Source organism: Octopus bimaculoides, chromosome 11 (genome assembly GCF_046866305.1).
Source record: "Octopus bimaculoides isolate indiv1 chromosome 11, ASM4686630v1, whole genome shotgun sequence".
Taxonomy (NCBI): Eukaryota; Metazoa; Mollusca; class Cephalopoda; order Octopoda; family Octopodidae; genus Octopus; species Octopus bimaculoides.
In genome coordinates this window covers 65907209-65930490 of record NC_142938.1, presented here as the reverse complement: position 1 = coordinate 65930490, position 23282 = coordinate 65907209, and the positions used below count along the sequence as shown (strand labels likewise).

At 37.0% G+C, this 23282-nt stretch overlaps 1 protein-coding gene across 3 annotated transcripts in view; it reads left to right on the top strand.

The window, feature by feature from the left end:
- The window catches only part of LOC106883840 (von Willebrand factor A domain-containing protein 7), a 177290-nt gene that overhangs the window by 88337 nt on the left and 65671 nt on the right, over positions 1–23282 (top strand). For all 3 annotated transcript variants that reach the window (XM_089360229.1, XM_089360231.1, XM_089360230.1), the window contains exons 2-4: positions 1038–1160; positions 13748–13918; positions 23016–23076. In XM_089360229.1, the coding sequence (XP_089216355.1) occupies positions 1038–1160; positions 13748–13918; positions 23016–23076 (355 nt within the window). The remainder of the gene's footprint in view (positions 1–1037; positions 1161–13747; positions 13919–23015; positions 23077–23282) is intronic.

Here is a 23282-nt window from a genome sequence, read left to right as displayed (position 1 = left end):
AAGTGTAACACTAAAGTACAGTTCCATCGGTAGTATTTATGCGAAAAGTTGTTTCTGTAACTATAAGCCGTAACACTTAAATATAACTTTTGCTGTAACCCTCATGTGAAGTTATATGGGATATAACTTCATAAATATATATATATATATATATATATATATATATATATATATATATATATATATATATATATATATATATATATATATATATATATATATATATATATATATATATATATATATATATATATTGTTGTACTTGGGGATGGTCATATTGCCAGTTTAGCCAATAAAAACACACGCACTGTATATTTGGTGTTAATTTTTTTTTTTTTTTCAGCTTTATATTACATTATATATATATATGGGTGGGTGGGGATATTTGTAGTTGTACCAGTAATATGTAATCCCAAGGTGTTACACTAAAATGTAAGGTTGTTGTTGTTAGCCCCAGGCTGGCCTTGATTGAGCATATCTATGGTCAATGACAACCCAATCCTGACCGTCTCGTATTTTTATCTTCATGGAACCCAAGACCACATTATTCAATTTAACCTTTCCTAAGGCGGTAGGATGCGATTTAAAGAAACTTGACTGCTATTTCTAGGAGGTCAAAGGACCACGTAATGGTTTCCTCGTTGGCTTGTGAGACTCCCATCTCTAAAGACGTAACTATAAAATATGCTGTTACAACTGTAACTTAAATTTCACAGACGCTGCTGTAACAATTAACGTTTATTAGAATAAATAGCAAATGTATTTGCTGTAAATATCCATTTTCGGAAATTCGTTTTGATAGGACCGCCACCTTTAGATCTATCTTGTATCATGTCAGAACTGGTGATGATGATGGGGATGGCGACCGTGGCTGTATTGGTGTTGGTGGTTATGATAATGGTGTTGATAATGATGGGAGTGATGTTTATGATAACTGACGTAGTAATGGCTTGGAAAAGATGGTATAGCTGTATGTGTGTACTATCTGTTTTGTACATTTGTTAACAGTCTTTTTTATTTCTTTTTTCTCTTTACAGGGGTTGCCAACCCGGACAATTTCTGGAATGCTATCCAAGACATAGTTAAACATAGGGAACTGTACAACCGGCGATGGAAATCAGACGCTTTGAAGAACATGAATGGGGAACGAATCAACGAAGGTAGCGAACTCTTCTGTGTATCTGTTTTTATTCTGTTTGTTTCTTTTCTTCTCTTTTATGCTGCATGAAGCCATTCTAGTAGCAGTACAACTACAGATTGCTTATTCATATTTTGGACAACCGTACAGTGTTATGAATCCTTCCTTGAAACCTCGACTCCTGGTTGTGTCGTAAGAGAGCCTTGGTAACATACGGCGTATCTTGAACCTTTTCAAACCTGGAGTCCAATCCTCTCCATGTTTGAAAACAATCTATGTCTTCCAAAGAAAAGAAGAGAGAGGGAGAAAGAAAGAGAAAGAAAGAGAGAAGCGAGAGTGAGATGAAGAAAGAAAGAAAACACAAGAAAGATAGAAAGACAGATAGAAAGATAGATAGATAGATAGATAGATAGATAGATAGATAGATAGATAGATAGATAGATTGACAGATAGAAAGATAGATAGAAAGACATATAGATAGAAAGAAAGATAGATATAAAGAAAGAAAGATCAACTCCAGTATTAGATGGTACTTTATTCGTCTACCCTATAAGGAAAATTGATCCCGGAGGGATTTGAACTAAAAACGCAAAAATTAATACCTCATGGAATTCTGACCGATGCCCTCAACATTACTGCCAAGAATGTTATATGTATATATACAGATTACGCTATAAAATTGATTTCTGACATTTTATACAACTTATTTATGTCTTACATTTCGATTATTAATGAGTGTAAGTATATTGTTAGCATAGCAGATCTACAACTGTAGCTTCCATTTTTAGCGTACAAATTGCATTGGACGATGCCTGGTCAGCTAAAGTAATACTCCATGACTACAACGAAGACAAGAAATAGTCGAGTGGCTTTGACCTAAACACGTTAGATAAAATGCGGGTGGATCTCCAGTTGAAATCCACTGCAAGTGTATCGCAGCATTTTGTGACGCTATGCATAATTCTGTGTCCCGCTTCGCTTAATTGCCAAGAATATTTGCTAACCTTTCAGTAATGTTATCTATGAAAGACTGACGTGCTGTCAAAGCAGTGAGGTTTATTGTATCTCTCTTAATGACATGAAATCGAAACTAAAAGCCAGAACTTGCAAATTATAGTTTTCCTTCTTCGCGGTCAGTATCATAGTCCTACATTTATAATTTAGTACGTGCTAGACAACAACAACAACTGTTTTCTTATATGTTTCTCCATTTATATATTCAGCTGTTCAACCACCGATCAAACGAGGGATTATCTATGCAACCACTCGGTCAGCTAAAAGTAGCAGCCATATCTATTTCATATCATATTTATCACTTTAAAGTAGAAAGGATATATATTTGATAATGTGGTTATTTGATAAATTGATAATCCCATAAATGAGGGTGCGTGGCCTAGTGATGCGAGTATTGCACTCAGGATCGTGTAAGAACGTACTTTCGATTCCCAGACCTGGCGGTGTGTTGTGTTGTGTTGCGTTCTTGATAAAAACACTTGATGTCTCGTTGCTCCACTATACTCATCTGCAAATGGGTAACCCAGCGACGGATTAATATCCCGTTCAGTGGGGGAAGGGTTGCTGTGAACATGATCACTTATTTGGTATGAAAACCGAGTAACTGACTCTATGACTCCTAGGACTCGAGACAATAATGTCCACGGGTTGTTGTTGTTGTTGATGATGATGATGATGATGATGAATACTATACCTCAAAGAAAGAAAAGCCGAGATAGCTGGTGCTGATCCGAAACTGAACTACAGCAGATATAGTGTCTTATAAAATTCTTTTTTACTCTAGGCACAAGGCCTGAAATTTTTGAGGAGGGGCCAGTCGATTAGATGGATCCCAGTACGCAACTGGTACTTAATTTATCGACCCCGAAAGGATGAAAGGCAACGTCAACCTCGGCGGAATTTGAACTCAGAAAGTAAAGACAGACGAAATACCGCTCAGCATTTCGCCCGGCGTGCTCACGTTTCTGCCAGCTCACCGCCTTACGTATCTCAAATATTCTTTTCTACTCTAGGCACAAGGCCCGAAATTTTGGGGGAGGGGGCTAGTCGATTAGATCGACTCCAGTACGCAACTGGTACTTAATTTATCGACCCCGAAAGGATGAAAGGCAACGTCGACCTCGGCGGAATTTGAACTCAGAAAGTAAAGACAGACGAAATACCTATTTCGTTATTGCCCACAAGGGGCTAAACATAGAGGGAACAAACAAGAACAGACGAACGGATTAAGTCGATTACATCGACCCCAGTGCGTAACTGGTACTTAATTTATCGACCCCGAAAGGATGAAAGGCAAAGTCGACCTCGGCGGAATTTGAACTCAGAACGTAGAGACAGACGAAATACCGCTAAGCATTTCGCCGCCTGTGTCGTATAAAATTGCAACTATAAACTCCCTTAAATATCTAAGGTCAGTTATTAATAAGACTGTAAATGTACCGACTACTAACGCGATATACTAGGTCTGCTTAGGAGGTTATTATGTCAGAGATAGACAGAGAACTCCACTGGAAAACTAAAAGAAGCAGCACATATGCTAGGACATGATAACATCCTAAGAAAACCTAGTGCAGATATGAGTAGGATATGGGAACTAGTATTAAGGAAGGATAGGAAAATATTAGATTTATAAGCCCTAAAATTAACTCCAAAAATGCACTCGGGCATATGGCGTAGTGGTTAAGAGCGCGGGCTACTAACTCCAAGATTCCGAGTTCGATTCCAGGTAATGACTTGAATAATGATAATAATAATAATAATGATAATAATAACATTGGAAAAATACCTTAAGAATGAGAATCCAGGTTCGAATTCCCCCAGTACACCTGATGAAGGCCGGAGAGTATATCAGCTGAAACGTTGTGTTGATAGCAAACAAGATGAGGATAAATATCCGTCAAATGTAAATAATGTAGATAACGTATCGTTTCTTCTAAATACTCGGATTTCAACAAAGAATCCTTTGTTCCTAAACTAAGGGTTGCAATGCCCTTATCCACAAGGTCAAGATATTATTTTAATGTATCTTTTATTCAGGTAACACGCTAAGGTCGATTTTGCCTTTCATCCTTTCGGGGTTGATAAAATAAGTACCAGCTGAGCACTGGGGTCGGTGAATTCGATTCTTCCCCCACTGAAATTGCTGGCCTTGTGCCAAACTTTGAAACTAATATTAGAGTTGGATTTATTAGCAAGCGTTCTACGTACTATTTTATCGATAGTTCTAAGTTTCCACCAAATTTCTTTCCATTGCGCCATAATTTTCTTTCTCGCATGTATGTTCAGTCTATCACCGCCTACATGTTTTCCATTTCGTTCAGGTACATCAATGTATCTCTCTTCTTATATTTAGGTTGAGTGATACAAACAGAAAAATGGAAGTGAGTGAGAGGACAAACGAAATTTCCAATGGCTAAGGATTAGCATCACGCTGTGAAACTTAAAGTACCAAGGAATTTGAATCAAATTGTCTTGACCCATATATATATATATATATATATATATATATATATATATATATATATACTATTTTACTTGTTTCAGTCATTTGACTGCGGCCATGCTGGAGCACCGCCTTTAGTCGAGCAAATCGACCCCGGGACTTATTCTTTGTAAGCCTAGTACTTATTCTATCGGTCTCTTTTGCCGAACCGCTAAGTGACGGGGACATAAACACACCAGCATCGTTTGTCAAGCAATGCTAGGGGGACAAACACAGACACACAAACACACACATATATATACATATATATACGACGGGCTTCTTTCAGTTTCCGTCTACCAAATCCACTCACAAGGCTTTGGTCGGCCCGAGGCTATAGTAGAAGACATTTGCCCAAGATGCCACGCAATGGGACTGAACCCGGAACCATGTGGTTGGTAAGCAAGCTACTTACCACACAGCCACTCCTGCGCCTATATATATATATATATATATATATATATATATATATATATATATATATATATATATATATATATATATATATATATATATATATATATATATATATATATATATATATATATATATATATATATATATATATATATATATATATATATATATATATATATATATATATATATATATATATATAATCAGCAGAAGTTACAGAATGACTCAGAGGTCGAGAGTTTCGTGTGTTAGCACTATCTTCTGATATTTAGGGATCACCTAGTTTCTCCTATATATGATTTTTCGCAGACGCAATGGATGTTATTAGATGCAGTTCTTTTCTTTTTTATGGTCTAACAATTCTTGAGTTGGTTTGACATCGGTTAAATCCTTGTGGAGTGTGGTGCTACTTTTAAACACAATTCTGAAACTACATGTGCTGAATGTTCTCTGATATTTTAAAGATAAACACATGCTGTAAATAAATATACAGAGAAGATTGGCTTAACTACTATTTTGTGCCTGAGATTGTTTAAACGTCTTATATGAGGGGCTGGATATTCGTTATTCAGGAAAAAAATTTTCAATTGACTCATTTCTTTTGTATAAATTGATACATTGGTGTAGGTCGTTTTTGCTCAATGTTGAAGATGCTTAACAAGAGCGTTCTTAATTTTGTATGGTTGTTTTAAATAGAGCCTAATAACTATTGGTTTTTTAAAAAATGATATTCGGACACCTGTTATTTGAACCCGTTACATTAAGGAATAACAGTTGGTTGTTAGTTTCCTCTCCAGTATAAACTAGACTGAGGTTAGAAGTGATTTAATATGATCTCAACAGCAAGAGGACTTGGAGGTCCTCTTGCCGCTGAATATAAAGGTTTAATCCAGATAGCTTAATATAATTGAAGGATTCAAAGTTATACTTTCTAGATTTGTTCTCGAAGTACTCCAAATACATGCTAACCAACGCTGGTAACACTGGCGAGCGAAAGTATTACGATACTTTCTATTCATTGGTAACTTGAATTGCTGACCTAGACGAAAACCATGCATATTATTAGCATTTCTAGTTTAATTCTGATAACTGAGTCGATGTACTTCAGAACTGTTAACGTCCAGATCAAGTGTCAAATTAACCAACAAGTAGCGTTTATTGTGGGTCCACTGCTGCAACCTAACTGTTTCGTCATTTCAAATTCTATTGCTATAACCTACTTGCCTTGCCATCCGAATTAAAAAGAGAGATATATATCTGGATCTTCAGAACAGATGCTTACCAGATGCTCACCTTAACATTTGATCTGGTACAGTGCAATGACAACATGACTGCAAGAAGGACATGTGGTGATACAAATTAGAACGCTTAATTATTGCTTTACTACCAGTCAGTACCATGAACAACAGTCTCAACTAACATATGTGGTTTATTAACATGTCTATTTATATTTGTTTCTCTATTTCTGTTGTTCCACCTTTTTTAATATGCTCTTTTTATGACGTTATACTAACATATATTTTTTTACTGCAGAACAGGGACGTGGGTGGTATTGTAAGAGAGCGGGAATGCGGGTGTATGAAGTGCATTCTTTCCCTAATAACAATTAGAAAGTAGCGCAAATAGTTACAAAATAGTATCGAAACCGGTTAGAAAGAAAACAGCTTTCTGTGAGCTTACCTTTCCTCAACTCAATGTTATCATTCTTCTTCCTGAAATTGTTTTTATTTATATATTTTATTTTATTTATTTATTTATTTATTCAAACTTGACACACAATGGTGACGTGACGTCATAATACATATCTTACATCACATTTGAAAGTGGCGAACCGGTAGAGTCTTGCGAGCATTAACTTTGCGTTAATAGGCAAAAAAAGGAGTGTTCTCATAACAACCCCACCTTTCCTTTCAACATCATTCTTTGACCACAATAAGAAAGTAAAGATCACAGCTAAAGAAACCGTCCGACTCTCTGATAATAGTTAGTAACTAACAAACTGAATCACTTGCGCACTGTACCGTCACAGATGTAGATCTCTCACTTTTTTCTTTCGTTTACTCTTTCTGTCACTTCTCTTTAAGTGAAAAGAGAGAGAAGATCTAAAAAGACCAGAAACTAGTGATCAGAGAGTGAAAGAAAGTGATTATGACAACCATGACTGATAGGACTGGTTTGCTTCAGACAGGATACATGGCCTGAATACTTGCAACAAAGTGAACTCTGCTAAAGATACCTAAGGGGCAGATGGTAGTGTAAAATGTAGTTCTGGGTCTACGGAAAATAGCCAAATTGACTGAAATTACACCCTGTTATCTTAACAGAAGTGGAGGCACAATGGACCAGTGGTTAGGGCAGCGGACTCGCGGTCATAGGATCGCGGTTTCGATTCCCAGACCGGTCGTTGTGAGTGTTTATTGAGTGAAAACACCTAAAGCTCCACGAGGCTCCGGCAGGGGATGGTGGCGAACCCTGCTGTACTCTTTCACCACAACTTTCTCTCACTTTTACTTCCTGTTTCTGTTGTGCCTGTAATTCAAAGGGTCAGCCTTGTCACACTGTGTCACGCTGAATATCCCCGAGAACTACGTTAAAGGTACACGTGTCTGTGGAGTGCTCAGCCACTTGCACGTTAATTTCACGAGCAGGCTGTTCCGTTGATCGGATCAACTGGAACCCTCGACGTCGTAAGCGTTGGAGTGCCAACAAATCTTAACAGAAGAGGGGGAATCTGTGATTCTAGATATGTAATACTGATGAGAAGGATGACTTAGAAATGGGTTAGAAAACCACTTTTCATCTTCATCGATCTGCTCATTGAGAAATGACTCGGGTTAAACAACAACAGGAACATTAATAGGAGATTAAAAAAAATTAGACCAGTTGTGTTAGGAAAAGAAAATGAGGCAGTCAAGCTAAGGGGAGACAAACACAAAAATATACCCACACACAAACACATATACATACATATATATGCACGTCTACCAAATTCACACACACACACACACACACACACACGCACACGCACACACATCTGCCAAATTCACTTACCAGGCATTGGTCGGTTCGCGATATAGTAGAAGATACTTGGCCAATATGCCGCGCAGTAGGTTGAACCCGATACCATGTGGTTGAAAAGCGAGCGTCTTAACCACACAGATACCATCATTTTTTTTTCTTCTGTATTTTTAAGGCAGTAATTCTTGACTTAGGTGAATTTCTAGTAAGATTTCTATCTGGTCAAGCGACGACGTAGAAGCTTTCTCATTAGCTCGCAGTTATTTAGAGCAACGTGTTACAGCTTCCGCCATACTCTTAGATAAAAGTGCTAAACATACTTGAGTTTCCACTTGGTTTTTTATTCCTTTTATGCTCGCTCTTGTTTCAATTATTTTGATTACACGAATTTAATTATTACTTAGTAAGTCGATAAAGGTCAGTTAGGTTCAGATAGCAGAACCTTATGTGGAATCTGCTACCAAAACCTTCTGGAAGGAAAAGTCTGGTTTTCTTATATCGTATCATTGCTTACGGAGACAAGTTCTTTTCTGTCTTTCAATTATCGGTTTAAGTACATCTTTTTTAAATTTAATAACAAGAAAACTTTCCAAAATGCAATGTCTTCCCTAAATTCATGACCTTAAAATCACGCTTACGCGTTAATAGTCATTGCTATCAAAGCACTACTAATTTAAAAGATAGAGTCGCCATGAAGAACAAGAAGAAAACACAGAGGAACAGAGAACGGGCAAGGGAGGGAGAGAGAGAGGGGGTAAAAGGAGGTACAGTGTTTTTATGCCAGTTATCTCATCGCCTCGTTCCAATAATAATTAAATTTGAGGCTGTTAATAAGGGTGTTTCTCCGACCACACAGAACTCTGTTGCTAAGAAACAACAGGGACACTTGTTTTCTTTTGTTTTTGTTATTACTTAATTTTTTTTTCTCTTTTGCTTACTTTTTACGTTTATTTTGCATCTCTGTGCGTGTGCGTCTATCCTTTGCAGTACAAACAAACAGATGTTTATAAGAGATGAACAGTATACACATCATTACATACCAGCAACAGTATATTTATAAATATATATACTCCTGCATCTCGAATATGCGTGTGCATGCATGTGTGTGTGTGTGTGTGTGTGTGTGTGTGTGTGTGTGTGTGTGTGTGTGTGTGTGTGTGTGTGTGTGTGTGCGTGTGTGTGTACGTAATATATATCTGACGTAAGTCTTTATTTGAAGTTTTTTTCTTCTTTCCTTATGGATTCTCTTAAAATATTGTGTTCAATGTACACAACTTATGAAACACCATTTGTAGCCTTTAGAAACACGCTTCCTTTTTTTGCTAGCAAACTCGACATTTTTATGTTTCTCGATGACATTTATGGCCAAAATATATTGTTTTCGTTTTGTTTTTTCTTTAGCTTTTTATTTGTATTTTTATACTTAAACTAGTTTAGAAACATTATTTTGGACAATAATACGAAAGATTTAAACAAATTAGTAAACATTATTTGTCCCTATACTATGAACGATAGTACTTTTGAGTATCTCACACCGCTTACAAAAGGTTGTTTCGAGTCCACAGGAAACAAATCTTTGTTAAGGCGTAACTGTGTGGTAAGAAGCTTGTTTCACAACCACATGGTCCTGGGTTCAATCCCACATGAGCAGGTGTTTTCTACTATAGCTGCGGGCCGACCAAAAACTTGTGAGTGGATTTGGTAGACGGAAACAGAAAGAAGCCCATCGTATATGTATGGGGTGGGGGTGTCTGCGTTTACGTACCCGTAAATTATCGGTTTGGCAAAAGAGATCGATAGAATAAGTACTAGGCTTCAAGAAAAATAAGTCGTAGGGTCGATTTCTTTGATTAAAACCCTTCGAGGCAATGCCCTAGCATGGCCGCAGTCAAATGACTGAAGCAAGTGAAAAATAAAAGTTAAGATAAAATAATGATATTAATTAATTAATTAATTACTACAAAAACAATAAGCCTTACGAACGAACAGTTTTACAACGTTTACCGACAACCATTTATGTTCAGAGCAATAAAGTGAGGTAAGCGATACCTGATGAGTCTTAAGAAAGACAGAACTAGGTAGACTATCCTCATTCCTAGCTACCGAAGCTCAGGTGGTTTATTCGCTGATTATATTTCCACAGCAAAGCAGAATATATATTTACTAAACAAACTATATATGATTTCCGTATACACATTCATTACCCCCGCTGCGTTCGTAATGTTAGCTGTATATGTGTGTGAGGTTGTGTGTGTGTGTCTGTGTTCGTAAGTGTGCATCTGTGTTTCTGTGTATGTATGTGTGTGTACGAGTTTTTGCAGAGTGTTTGAAACGAAGTTTTTGATTTCTTTTTTACTTTAGGTTGTTGTTTTTGTTTTTGTTTTTAAGGGTTTTGTTTTGTTTTGTTTCTATAAAGGGATTAAAAAGAAATCTAGAGCTCTGTGTTGTGATATTTCCTGATAATAATAAGAAAAATAAACAATTTGGAGAATTACTTTCCCAAACAAACTACATAAGAACTCAAACAAAAAATAGGCAGAAAATGATCAAAGTGGAACTGTGTTATATTTTTGATAGAAGTCTAAAAGAAAAGTTTCTCTCTCTCTCTCTCTCTCTCTCTCTCTCTCTCTCTCTCTCTCTCTCTCTCTCTCTCTCTCTCTCTCTCTCTCTCTCACTCTCTCTCTCTCTCTCTCTATGTATGTATGTATGTATGTATATATATATATGTGTGTGTGTGTGTGTGTGTGTGTGTGTGTGCGTGCGTGCGTGTATTTATTTATTTATTTATACATACATACATCTGAAGATCAGTGAAAAAGAGAATACCTACGCTGAACTATTCAGAAATCTGCAGTTACTCTATCCAGATTACAAGTTCAGATTTGTAATTATGCCAGTAATTGTTGGGGCCCTGGGATATGTATCACACTGCCTAAATACCAATCTTGAGAAGTCAGGCTTCTCAAAACCAGAAAGGAGAAAACCAATTCGAAGACTACAGATCCAATCCATCACTGGAATTGTAAAAATCTTTAAGCATGAGAATACATACATAAAACAAAACATTCAAATCTGCACATATGCGAAGGTAATCCCAAAAGTAAGGTCTCCAAAGCCCTGGGGACACAGGGAAACTGTGCATGCGGCTACTGGCAACACTGTTGTGTTTGTTATGCATGCTCCTGCGCCTGTCCTTGCGCCTGTCCTTGCGCCTGTCCCTGCGCCTGCCCCTGCGCCTGCCCCTGCGCCTGCCCCTACGTCTGCCACTGCACGCGCCTCGCTGCCACACTTAATCTTGGCCTGGCAGTCGTATCTGATGGAACTCCCGATTGACGCAACTGCCAAGAGTGAAGTTCGCGCAAAAGACATTAAACCGATTTAAATTCATCGCCAATAAATGGAAGTTTATAGCGAGTCGTGCATGGATGTCAAAAACGTTCGCAAGTGGTGTAGGAAGTTTGCGGCTGGTCGTACTGAAATTCATGACGAAGAAAGAAGCGAGCAACCATCAATTTTCGACGAGACAGTTGCGAAGGTTGAGCAAATCCTGCGTGAAAATCGGTGGATCACTCTAGATGATCTCCGCATTTTGGTTCCTGAGATTTCCCGAAGCCCCATTCATAGGGTTTTGAGTGAAAAGTTGCAATATCGGAAGGTGTGCGCAAGATGGATCCCACGAATGCTTACAGAAGACCATAAACGGCAACTCATCATATAGTCCGGACTTGGCACCCAGTGAGTACCACCTGTTCCCTAAGTTGAAAGAACATTTGGCCGGAACGCGCTTCAACAACGACGACGAGGTGAAAGATGAGGTTCAACGCTTCCTCAACAACATGGCGGTGAGCTGGTATGACATGGGCATATAAAAACTGCCCCAGCGCCTACAAAAGTGCATCGACCGAAATGGCGATTATGTAGAAAAATAGATAAATGTTCAAACTTTAAAATGATGTAAACATCATTGACAATAAACGTTTCTGTGATTTCTAAATATTTTTGGAAACCTTAATTTTGGGATTACCCTCATACATACATACATACATACATACATACATACATACATACATACATACATGCATACATACATCATCAAAGCAGTTTATCATGCACCGGTAGCCGTATTACTACCTCCCACTTTGAAGGGTTTGCGTTTGCAATACAGGAACAAGAAATATCAACCAAATACCTGATACACAAAAGGGATAGAGATGCAGGAAAAGCAGTCATATGTGACAACCGATGGAGACTTTGTGGAGTTCACACTTAAGATATCACTCATACCATAAGCAGTTGTCCGAAAATGTCATCACGGTATTATCTACCGATGAGACATATTGTTGTAGCTAGGACACTCTATAATGAAATCCGTCGGAAGGATAATCCCGAGGACAAAGAAATAATAAACCCACAAAGTGGTAGAAGCCATAGCCACTCATAATAAAAAGGAATACTGGTGGAATGTACCAGTGATGACCTCAATAAAATGTAAGCACGACAGACCTGATATAATGATTTGGGATTGAGAAGAGAAACTGTTGTGGAAATTAGCTGCCAACTGACTTCTTTTGGAACGATCGGGAGAAATGCAGTGGCTTTCGTTAAAACCTGCTCTGTCCTAGATTTTAAACTGATCCTTGTTGAAACAACAGCTCAATAACATATGAAGAGAAACGGGGAAAACATATGAAGAGGAAAGACGGTGTGTGTGTGTGTGTGTGTGTGTGTGTGTGTGTGTGTGTGTGTGTGTGTGTGTGTGTGTGTGTGTGTGTGTGTGTGTGTGGGTGTGTGTGTGTGTGTGTGCGTGCGTGTGTGTGTTTGTGTGTGTGTGTGTGTGTGTGTGTGTGTGTGTGTGTACTTTCTTTGAACATTTGAATGTTATTCGTCATTTGGGGAGGTGGACTTATCCTACTACTAGCTGTAGCATGTAGTGTGTTAAAAAGCTAACTGTTCTTCTCGTAATCACTTCCGGTGTAGATAAGATAACAGAATTGCGTATTGCAAATTGAAAACTGACCCATGTTGCCGTTTGACCTTTTAAAATAATTGAAGCAAGCTTTCCGCTTTGGTCGTAAAGATTCGTGTATATTTTGCTGTTTGACGCTAAAATTTGGCAATGTTCCTATCTCTCCAAACAGTTGTCAGACGGAAGTCAGACACTCCAATGAACAAAATGAACTGAACAGCTGGTATGGAAATACTAGAATACTTTTATGTGAATGCTTAAAGCTATCAAACTTTTGAAGCATGAAAATGTTGGGACCATTCCAAGCACTAAATTATTTTATTGCAATGCTTTGAGCTTGTCCATAGTGCTTCACAACACTCCTACACATTACACCTTTTCACTACAACATTACACCTTTTCACTACATATCAATATAACGCACCATTGTTGCTTAATTGCGCTGCGTTAAGGCGGCGAGCTGGCAGAATCGTTAGCACGCCGGGCGAAATGCTTAGCGGTATTTCGTCTGCCATTACGTTCTGAGTTCAAATTCCGCCGAGGTCGACTTTGCCTTTCATCCTTTCGGGGTCGATAAATTAAGTACCAGTTACGCACTTGGGTCGATGTAAATTGAAATTGTTATGGGAAAAAAATTATACCAAAGTGTAACTATGAATAACTGTATTTTACATTAATTATATATTAATATGTTTATTTCTTACAATTTCAGGTTCCCTAGAACTTTTGATTTTGAAGAATACATTGCTTGCATCTTTGAAGTACTCTTCAGTGTATTCATCCTTGAGAGTATACGTTGCCCAGGCACTCCATCTGCTTCAATCATTCTACAGTAATACTAACTGGGTCGAAATGCATGGAGACGCCGTAAGCGAAGACCTTGGTAAAGTATTCATATTTAACGTTATTGCTGTTGTTGTTGTTGTTGTTTATCAGTTTAATTTGGAAATGCCCCTCAGATAAGTTTGGTTGAATATCTCGACCTCGATGCGTGCTGTGTTCTATTGGTAAGATAAACTAGTTTCGACAGATTCGAATAACTACTAGAACTACCACTACCTCTATTATTATTATTATTGTTGTTGTTTATTCTATTTATTTATTTATTTATTTGCCACAAGAATGATTTTGGGAGAGTCATTAGAAAGATAAATACTAAAACGATGAAGTTTTTACATAGAAGCAACTATGAAAAATTCAGGCATGAAATGCATCTGTATAAAAATGAAATGCCCAAAATATAAAACAACAACCGGGGTCAAACGGAGAACCCCACAAATCTCGGATAACTCTTTCTACATAATCCAGGATCTGTGAGCAAGAGATAATTCTCGACTACATTCTCCACTTAAGAAGCAAATGATCGATTAAATCCGTTTATTCAACTCATACCGACCACTCTTAACTACCTTTCAGTAAATATGGTGGAGAGGCAGCACTTCCTTCCCCACCCTAACCATTTTGTGCAAGTAGTACTTGGGTAGGGGGTTAGGGCGAGGAGTTTGATGAGATGCTGGGTGAAGGTCCTCGCTCATTTGAATCGCCATACAATCTCATTTACCTTTCTACAAGACAGGAACCTGTTCTTCAGATCCAAAAGAAGTCAATGGAAAGGTTTCAGCCGAATCCGTTCTACACATGACAACAACTGCGTGGCATAAATCCTTAAGTCAGCATTGCTCGGACACTTTACGAATACGCGTAGAAATGTCTTGTCACTTTGTAGACGTCGCGGACGACAATTCCGTGCTTGTTGACTTCTTCCTGAGTCGATAATGCTCCTCGGTAGCACTGCCAAATCTGACATTTCTTGAAGTTGGGCATAGTGCCTGTCAATATCCCAGATGGAATGCATCCAGCCCTGGTTTCCGCTTGATTTTCTCTTAAAGAGACGAGTTGTAGGAACATCCCTGACAAACAGCTACCTCAACTTCTTATCGGGCAGGAACCTTTGCCGACACCGCAGTCGCCGCGCATGCTTGCGTATCATCAACGCCGAAGGTTTGATACAAAGGATGTTAACACCAAAAGAACCTTCTGGCTAGCGAAATACGTCTCTTCCACAAGAAGCGAAAAAGAAGACGCTTCAATTTTGTGAGGTGATAACTTAGAGCACAGTACAAATGTGAGGTATTAAAAATAGGAAGACAATTTTACTTTTTCCATATTTGTCTGTGTTTTTAGAAATATCTTCTCTTCAGTTCATTTCTAGGTGAGACTGGCGACATTGTTCACAGGTTCGTTCCAGTTTCTATGCAGCTGGAGAGCTAGCCCAAACTAGATCCTCAGCGACGGCCGCCGTGTACTAACCGATCTTGATGCTGAGCTGCAAGCACACTCACTTACTTTGGTTGATGTGTGCTCCTGTTACTACTTCGTATCTTCTAGGGTGGCGCCGACCCCCTCAATTTCCGTAGTATTTAACGATGAGGAGGGGCAGGAGGAAAGCAAAGAGTAAGAGAAGGACGGAGGAAAGGAGGATGGTGATGACTAAAATGTAATGATGATGACGGTGATGATACTTGGCATACATATTTTCACAATTCTCCATATATTAGCCAACAGTTTCCTTCTCTCCTCTCTTTGCATTACAGATTGCAAACACTCTTCATTGTCATGCATTGATGTCATTCTATCATTTCGTTCATCAAAACATTATGTATATATATGTATATATATATATATATATATATATAGAGAGAGAGAGAGAGAGAGAGAGAGGGGAGAGAGAGAGAGAGAGAGAGAGAGACAGACAGACAGAGGAGACAGAGAGAGTTAGATAGATAGATAGATAGATAGATAGATAGATAGATAGATTCTGAAACACACACACACATGCATACATACATGCATATGTATATATATATATATATATATATATATATATATATATATATCAACTAATCCGACATCGCTTTCATTACTCTAAAACCGGAAGTCGTAATTTACATCTCTTTGACAGAGTGACCTTTCCCAATAAAGCTATTCCTAAAGTTATTCCTTTTGTTGTCATCGCCGTCGCTCTCGTCCAAACTTTTACTTTTCCTGAACCCACATCTGATTACATCTCCTACGAGAATCACACAACCCTTATTCTACCTCTTTCTGCAACCCAATTAACTAGTCATATTTACTAATATTTGCTTCTTGTCGTTCTTGACACTTCTGTCTTCTCTGTCGTTGGTGTCTGCGTTGTAACAAAATCTGTATTTCTCGTAAGAATAACATTGTCAAATTTGTGTCCCAAACGTCAAACTTCCTGTTTACAGACAGGAAACACCTCGCTCCTCTTCAATAGCTGAGCCGATTGGAAGTTTAAGTAAGACACGGTCAGAGGTAAGGCTATATGGTTTAGTAGTTCAAGCGGCGAGCTGGCAGAAACGTTAGCATACCGGGTGAAATGTTTAGCAGTATTTCGTCTGTTCCTTATGTTCTGAGTTCAAATTCTGCCGAGGTCGACTTTGCTTTTTATCCTTTCGTGGTCGATAAATTAAGTACCAGTTGCGTGGTGGGGTCGATTTGACCGACTAGGCCCCTCCCCTAAAATTTCGGGCCTTGTGCCTAGAGAAGAAAGAATATATGGTTTAGAAGTTTATTTCCTAATCATGTCTTTCTTTCTACTATTTTTAATGTGTGTGTGTATATATATACACACACACACACACACACACACACACACACACACACACACACACACACACATCTGCGACGAGCTGGCAGAAACGTTAGCACGCCGGGCGAAATGCATAGCTGTATTTCGTCTGTCTTTACGTTCTGAGTTCAAATTCCGCCGAGGTCGACTTTGCCTTTCATCCTTTCGGGGGTCGATGAAATAAGTACCAGTTACAGACTGAGGTCGATCTAATCGACTGGCCCCTGCCCCAAAATTTCGAGCTTTGTGCCTATAGTAGAAGACAAAAGAATAATAAGCATGACTGCTGAAGAAATTATATCCTCTATTTAAAAGATTACCAGTGTAAGGGAGATAATTTTCAAAGAATAAAAATAGAAAAAATAGATGAAGGAAAAATATTTACAAGGAATAAATACGTATACACGTACACAAAAAAAAAAACAGTTCATACACTAAATCAATTTTAAATATAGTTTTTTGATATTGTTAGCCGCTTACTGTTATCATAGTATATATTTTTTTATTTTCAAAATAACTATATATACATGTAGGTCTCTATAATTTTTTTCTGTTAGAGAACGTGATGTTTGTATATGCTAGACACGTCTGTTTGATTTTTTTTGTTTACATTATGTTTTGTCTCGCTCTTTTACTATTTATTTTTTAAATATATCCGTTAGCGAATTTAATTTATAGATTTTTTTAAATAATAGACGTGCATACACACTGACATATCCCTCTTTTTCGTTTCTCTTAATTTTTCCCTTTTACAACTTATTTGATTTGTAAATATCCGGTTAAATTTTCCCTATTACCCCATTTGTTTTCCTTCTTGATTTTTAGCAATAACTTTTTGGGATGTTTTTTCCTTAAGTTCTTCACACTGACGAGAATGACAATATATAACTTTAATTATAATTATTATTATCATAATTTTTTCTTACATATTTGTATTGCCATTTGAAACGTTCGTATGTACTAATTAAAGCTAATTTTTATTTTTTAACATATCTCCATTTTTATAATTGTTTATGGTATCTTTATACCTATAACGAACTTTTCAATATATATATATATATATATATATATATATATTCTCACACACGTAAATATGCAGATAGATAGATAGATAGATAGATAGATAGATAGATAGATAGATAGATAGATAGATAGATAGATAGACACATTCATCTATATGCACGCACATACATACACACACGCACACACACATACACACATGTAAACATCGGGAAAACTCAATAAACCCTTCCTCGCGGACAAAACTTTCTTGCGATATTTGTTCAGTCGCCATTATGCAAACAACACATTATCACTTTCATCAACGTGAATCAGTCATTAATCAATTGTAAACTTATAACAGACGAATCTATTGTCCACAAAATGAGCTCCATATTAAAATGTTATTAACGGACGATGCTGATACTACAAACACATATTTTTTACCTCAACTAAAAGGCAATTTGGTCGATTCCCAGATTTTTCTCTTCTGCCACTATTACTAAGCTCCAATGTGGGGACGATTTATATCGACGCATGGACTGGTGGAAATAGCAGTGAAATCTTCTTTAAAGCACATCCTGCCATTCTTTACAAAGAAACACAATGGATAATGTAGCCCGAGGTGTAGTAAAGAAAAAATGTGTGCGTCATGGTTGGCTTGCCTTTGATAATAGGCCTATTCTATTTAGACTCAAGAACAGCGACCTTACTACAGCAGCGCTTGCTATGTGGATTTACAGAGGTGTCCTACTGACTCTTCGTTGGTGTCTCGTGAAACTTGAACGCATCCAATCATTTCTCTTCAAATCTCACTTCCTCTCTCTCTCTCCCCTCTCTCTCTCCCTCCCCTCTCTCTCTCCCTCCCCTCTCTATCTCCCTCCCCTCTCTCTATCCCTCCCCTCTCTCTATCCCTCCCCTCTCTCTCTCCTTCCCCTCTCTCTCCCTCCCCTCTCTCTCCCTCCCCTCTCTCTCCCTCCCCTCTCTCTCTCCCTCCCCTCTCTCTCCCTCCCCTCTCTCTCTCCCTCCCCTCTCTCTCTCTGCCCTTCTCTGCTTCTTCACACATACACACACACACACTCGCATGAGTGTTTGTGTGTGTGCGTATCTCTTCTTGTCTATTAAATTCACTCACAAAACATCGTTGTATCCAGGGCTATAGTAGAACACATTTGTCCAAGGTTCCGTGCAATCACACGTGGATGCAAAGCGAGCTGCTTAACCACTCAACCATGCATGTTCCTTACATAACATATTGAATTAGTGGTTAACCACTCCTTTCTCCTTTCCGACGAAGAGCTATGCTCGAAACGTCAAACTATATATTTTTCATCGAACTCCGAAAGGATGAAAGGCAAAGTTGACCTGCGAACCTAAAGACAGACGAAATGTCGGTAACCATTTTGCTCGCAATGGCAATTATAAGAAGTAATTTGCATAGAGATAACTTGGTTAAAACGAATGTTTAATGTAAAATATTTACAATAAGAAATAACAAAAATGTCACTGACATTTTAAAGTTTCTTAATTTCTACAGCTGTTTCTACAGTTAATATATAAACATCATCGTATAGATAATGGCGTTTGCATTTTGTCTGAGGAAGCAGCTGAAGAACTGAAGAATGAAATTTTGCTATATATGATGTAGGCTGTAGCAGTTAAGGATGAAAGTTTGAAATATCAGTGTGATTTTCTGTGTGATTTTCTGCTTTTACTCTTTTATGTGTGTGTGTTGGTGTTTTGTGGGACAATCAGTTTCGTTTGACGGCTTATTCAGCCAGACTGGTTGAACAGGCCGTTAAATGAACTTAAAATCCCAATAAACATGAATTTTTTAATACGTATATATATGACTCTGCTCTCAGAATTGTCTTCCCAGTTCCGTCAGTAAATATTTCGTTGTTATTCTTAAACCTGCATCAGATCAATAACTTCCATTTAATATCTATCTTTCTAGAAGTCAACCTACAGGTATCTAAAGTGAACCTTTTATCCCATTGATCTCACCTGCCAGTTAGAGCAAAAGTTCTCAAACTGACAAACACCTGTCTGCTCCTCAAAAATGTTAATGAAATCTCCCCACACCTTACAAAAGATTTTACCCCTTTATACATTCCTTTTTCCTCTTCGCCAATGTGTTGGACGAGTTTTAAAAGCTTGAAACCATCCTGATTATATTAAACATGTCAGTTCTTCTCAACCACCAGCCCCCACCTTTTCGATCTTCTCAGGCCTTCACTCATGGTTAGAACCAGCCTCTTTGCTATGAGAAACACTAAGTTAAGATTTTAAACAATTAAGTGCCCTTTCCCGTTTTTTTCCTCTTTGTTTTACAACCTTGACCGCGTTTTATTTCTTTTCTTTATCAATGAGGCGTTTTGATTTCATTATTACGAGCCATTTAGTTGGTGCCAACCTACTCTTGTTAATAGTTTTTACTACTAAGAAGGATTGGTAACAATAAGTATTTAGTTCTCTCATAGCTGGCGTCATATGAAGGGTTGCTGCAAATTTCACAGCTTATTCTAGACGTTTCCTATTCATAATAGTTTAACACTTAACCATAATCTGATACGGAAAATTAAGGACAAGAATTTGTTGTCGGACACTCGTAAACAGTTAACATATTTTGCACTTTCAGCTACCGTTTGATTCCTGGTAGAAATTTATCAATTTATCCACACCTATATACCCTCCACACGCACACACACACACACACACACACACACACACATACGTGTGTATATATATATCCGCATATTATATATATATATATATATGCGCATATTATGATATCATAACAAGTGGGAGTGTAAATACTTAATGTATTATTGAGTATGATCACTAATGTACTCATGCCGTTTGCGCGACTACTCAGAGTTTCCACAAGCATTCATTTTCTCAGGGGTATAATATATGCTGAAGACATTAAAAACGAAAGTAAGCTGGCACAAGGGTCTATCCATGCTGTTAGCTGCTCTTGATCATGTATATTTCACACATAATCTAAGCGGGGGAGTTATCGGTTAATGACGATAATTAATTGGCTTTAGGAATAGTGTCGCTTTAAGAGGAAGACGCGTCCAGCTTCCTTGTAATTGAACTACATTTTTTCACGTCATACTACTGGCTCAGATTTTAAGTGCACTGTTTCGCAATCTCAATCTAGAAGGTCAGTTTAAACAGTATAAATTAAACTAGTAACAATGCAAGGGACTTTCTAACGTTACTTTGCATGCACTTCTCCATATAGATACCATTAAACCTTTCAATAGAAATTCTGTTAAAATTAGTTACAGTTATTTGAGCAATACAGAATCACAAGTCTCCTACAATCATTTTTAAAGTATCCAGAAGCACTGCACAACCAACTCAATCTGACTGCCTCTATGGAAATGTAATTGTCCCTCAACAGAAATCTCCTGATAAGAGGGTTAGTAAAATGAGTAGATAATATGGAAAAGGCTTACTAAAAATTCCTTTAAAATCTGCTGAGCATATCATTTCCATTCATTTAGTTATAAGAGCAAAAAATTCTACTTCGTTAATTATATGCCACGTTAAAAGAGTAGAGACAATCTTCCCCACATTGTAACGGAGCATAGTTACAAAGAGGAAACTAAACAAGCATGACGATAATTTATGTGCAACTGAGATGGTCAGAATATCTCAGTACGAGAAAAGATATTCTTCACTTTTACATACACAGTATTATACACCGACATACATACATACATACACACATACATAATGACTTACAAGTACTGCCTAAGAGATATTACGCTCTGTCTATGCGTGCGTGTTTACTCTTTTATTCTTTTATTTGTTTCAGTCATTTGACTGCGGCCATGCTGGAGCACCGCCTTTAGTCGAGCAAATCGACCCCCAGGACTTATTCTTTGTAAGCCTAACACCAGCATCGGTTGTCAAGCGATGTTGGGGGGACAAACACATACGCACAAACACACACAAATATATATATACATATACATATATACGACGGGCTTCTTTCAGTTTCTGTCTACCAAATCCACTCACAAGGCTTTGGTCGGCCCGAGGCTATAGTAGAAGACACTTGCCCAAGGTGCCACGCAGTGGGACTGAACCCATAACCATGTGGTTGGTAAGCAAGCTACTAACCACACAGCCATATATATATATATATATAATCTAAGGTAGGGGTTGTGAATCCAACCCACTAAGGGATAATATCTATCCAATATACTGCCGGAAGGATACCCAATTATTATTACACTAGTGTTTTTGCCAAGTGTAATAAACGGGTGCGAGTAAAAGGAAAGTTTACCCTTAATTTATATAGCAATAAGAAAATGGAGGGGAATATGTGGTATTCATCAACTTGCAGACATTGTATTATGTCAATTTACCTGTTTATTTTTCAACTAATAGGACAATAAAAACAATATACAAACACATGTGACATATTATGTCATATCAGTAATTAAAAAAGACATCTAGTGACTGAAGATGGGACAATTTCTTATATATATATATATATTTAAAAGGAGAATTCGGGTAGGTTCAGCAATTTAGAATAATAATGCAACATATACTCAGCTGTAAAACCGGTGTATACAAATTATTAAAATATATTTAATGTATCACTCATTAAAATATTGAAAAATATTAAAAATTTACAGATACATAAATATATAAAAGTATAACAGACGTATATGGTTAGAAAAACTGTATTGGAGTATAAAAATATATTAGCATCTTAAAAGATATATAGTGAAGACATCGTCCTACTTACAGATTAAGAGTGATGTTAAAAGGATTTTTTTAAATATTAAAGAATGAAAGTGTAAATCTTCGCGAAAAGGTGAATATATATATATATATATATATATATATATATATATATATATATATATATATATATATATATATATATATATAATATATATATATATATATATATATATATATATATATATATATATATATATATATATATATATATATATATATATATATATATATATATATATATAATATATAATATAATATAGGATAAATTCTTTATAAGAATTTATCAAGTAGTCAGCGTGAAAAAAACCTCTTAATGAAAAAATAACGAAAAATTTCGTAATGAAAAAATTCATCGTTTCTTCATGGATATATTTAATGCCCTTTATATATAATTATATATATATATATATATAGGACATTCTAGAAAAGCAGTTTTCTTTCTTTATATGTATTTCTGCGTTGATTCCATTTATCAAGTATTATTCTAATACATCATTATTCGCATAAAAGTAACTCAATTGATTTTCTTTCTTTTTCTTTTTTCTTATTTTCAAAGGCATGGAAGAACGAGAGTTTTATGTCGCAGACACATTTCAGGATACATGTAAAAACTGCTCGTAAGTATGTATGTGCATGTGTGTTTTCTTCGAGAAAGAGAGAGAAATTGAGAGCACGAGATAAATGGGGACAGATTATAAACGTGCTTTTTTATAAAATATTGCCGTACTGCATAAGTTCTTGATTTATCAAAATTATCTCCGCCTCCACAGGATTGTGTAATTACCAAATGACAATTAAGATCACCTCCATTTGAGAAGGGGAT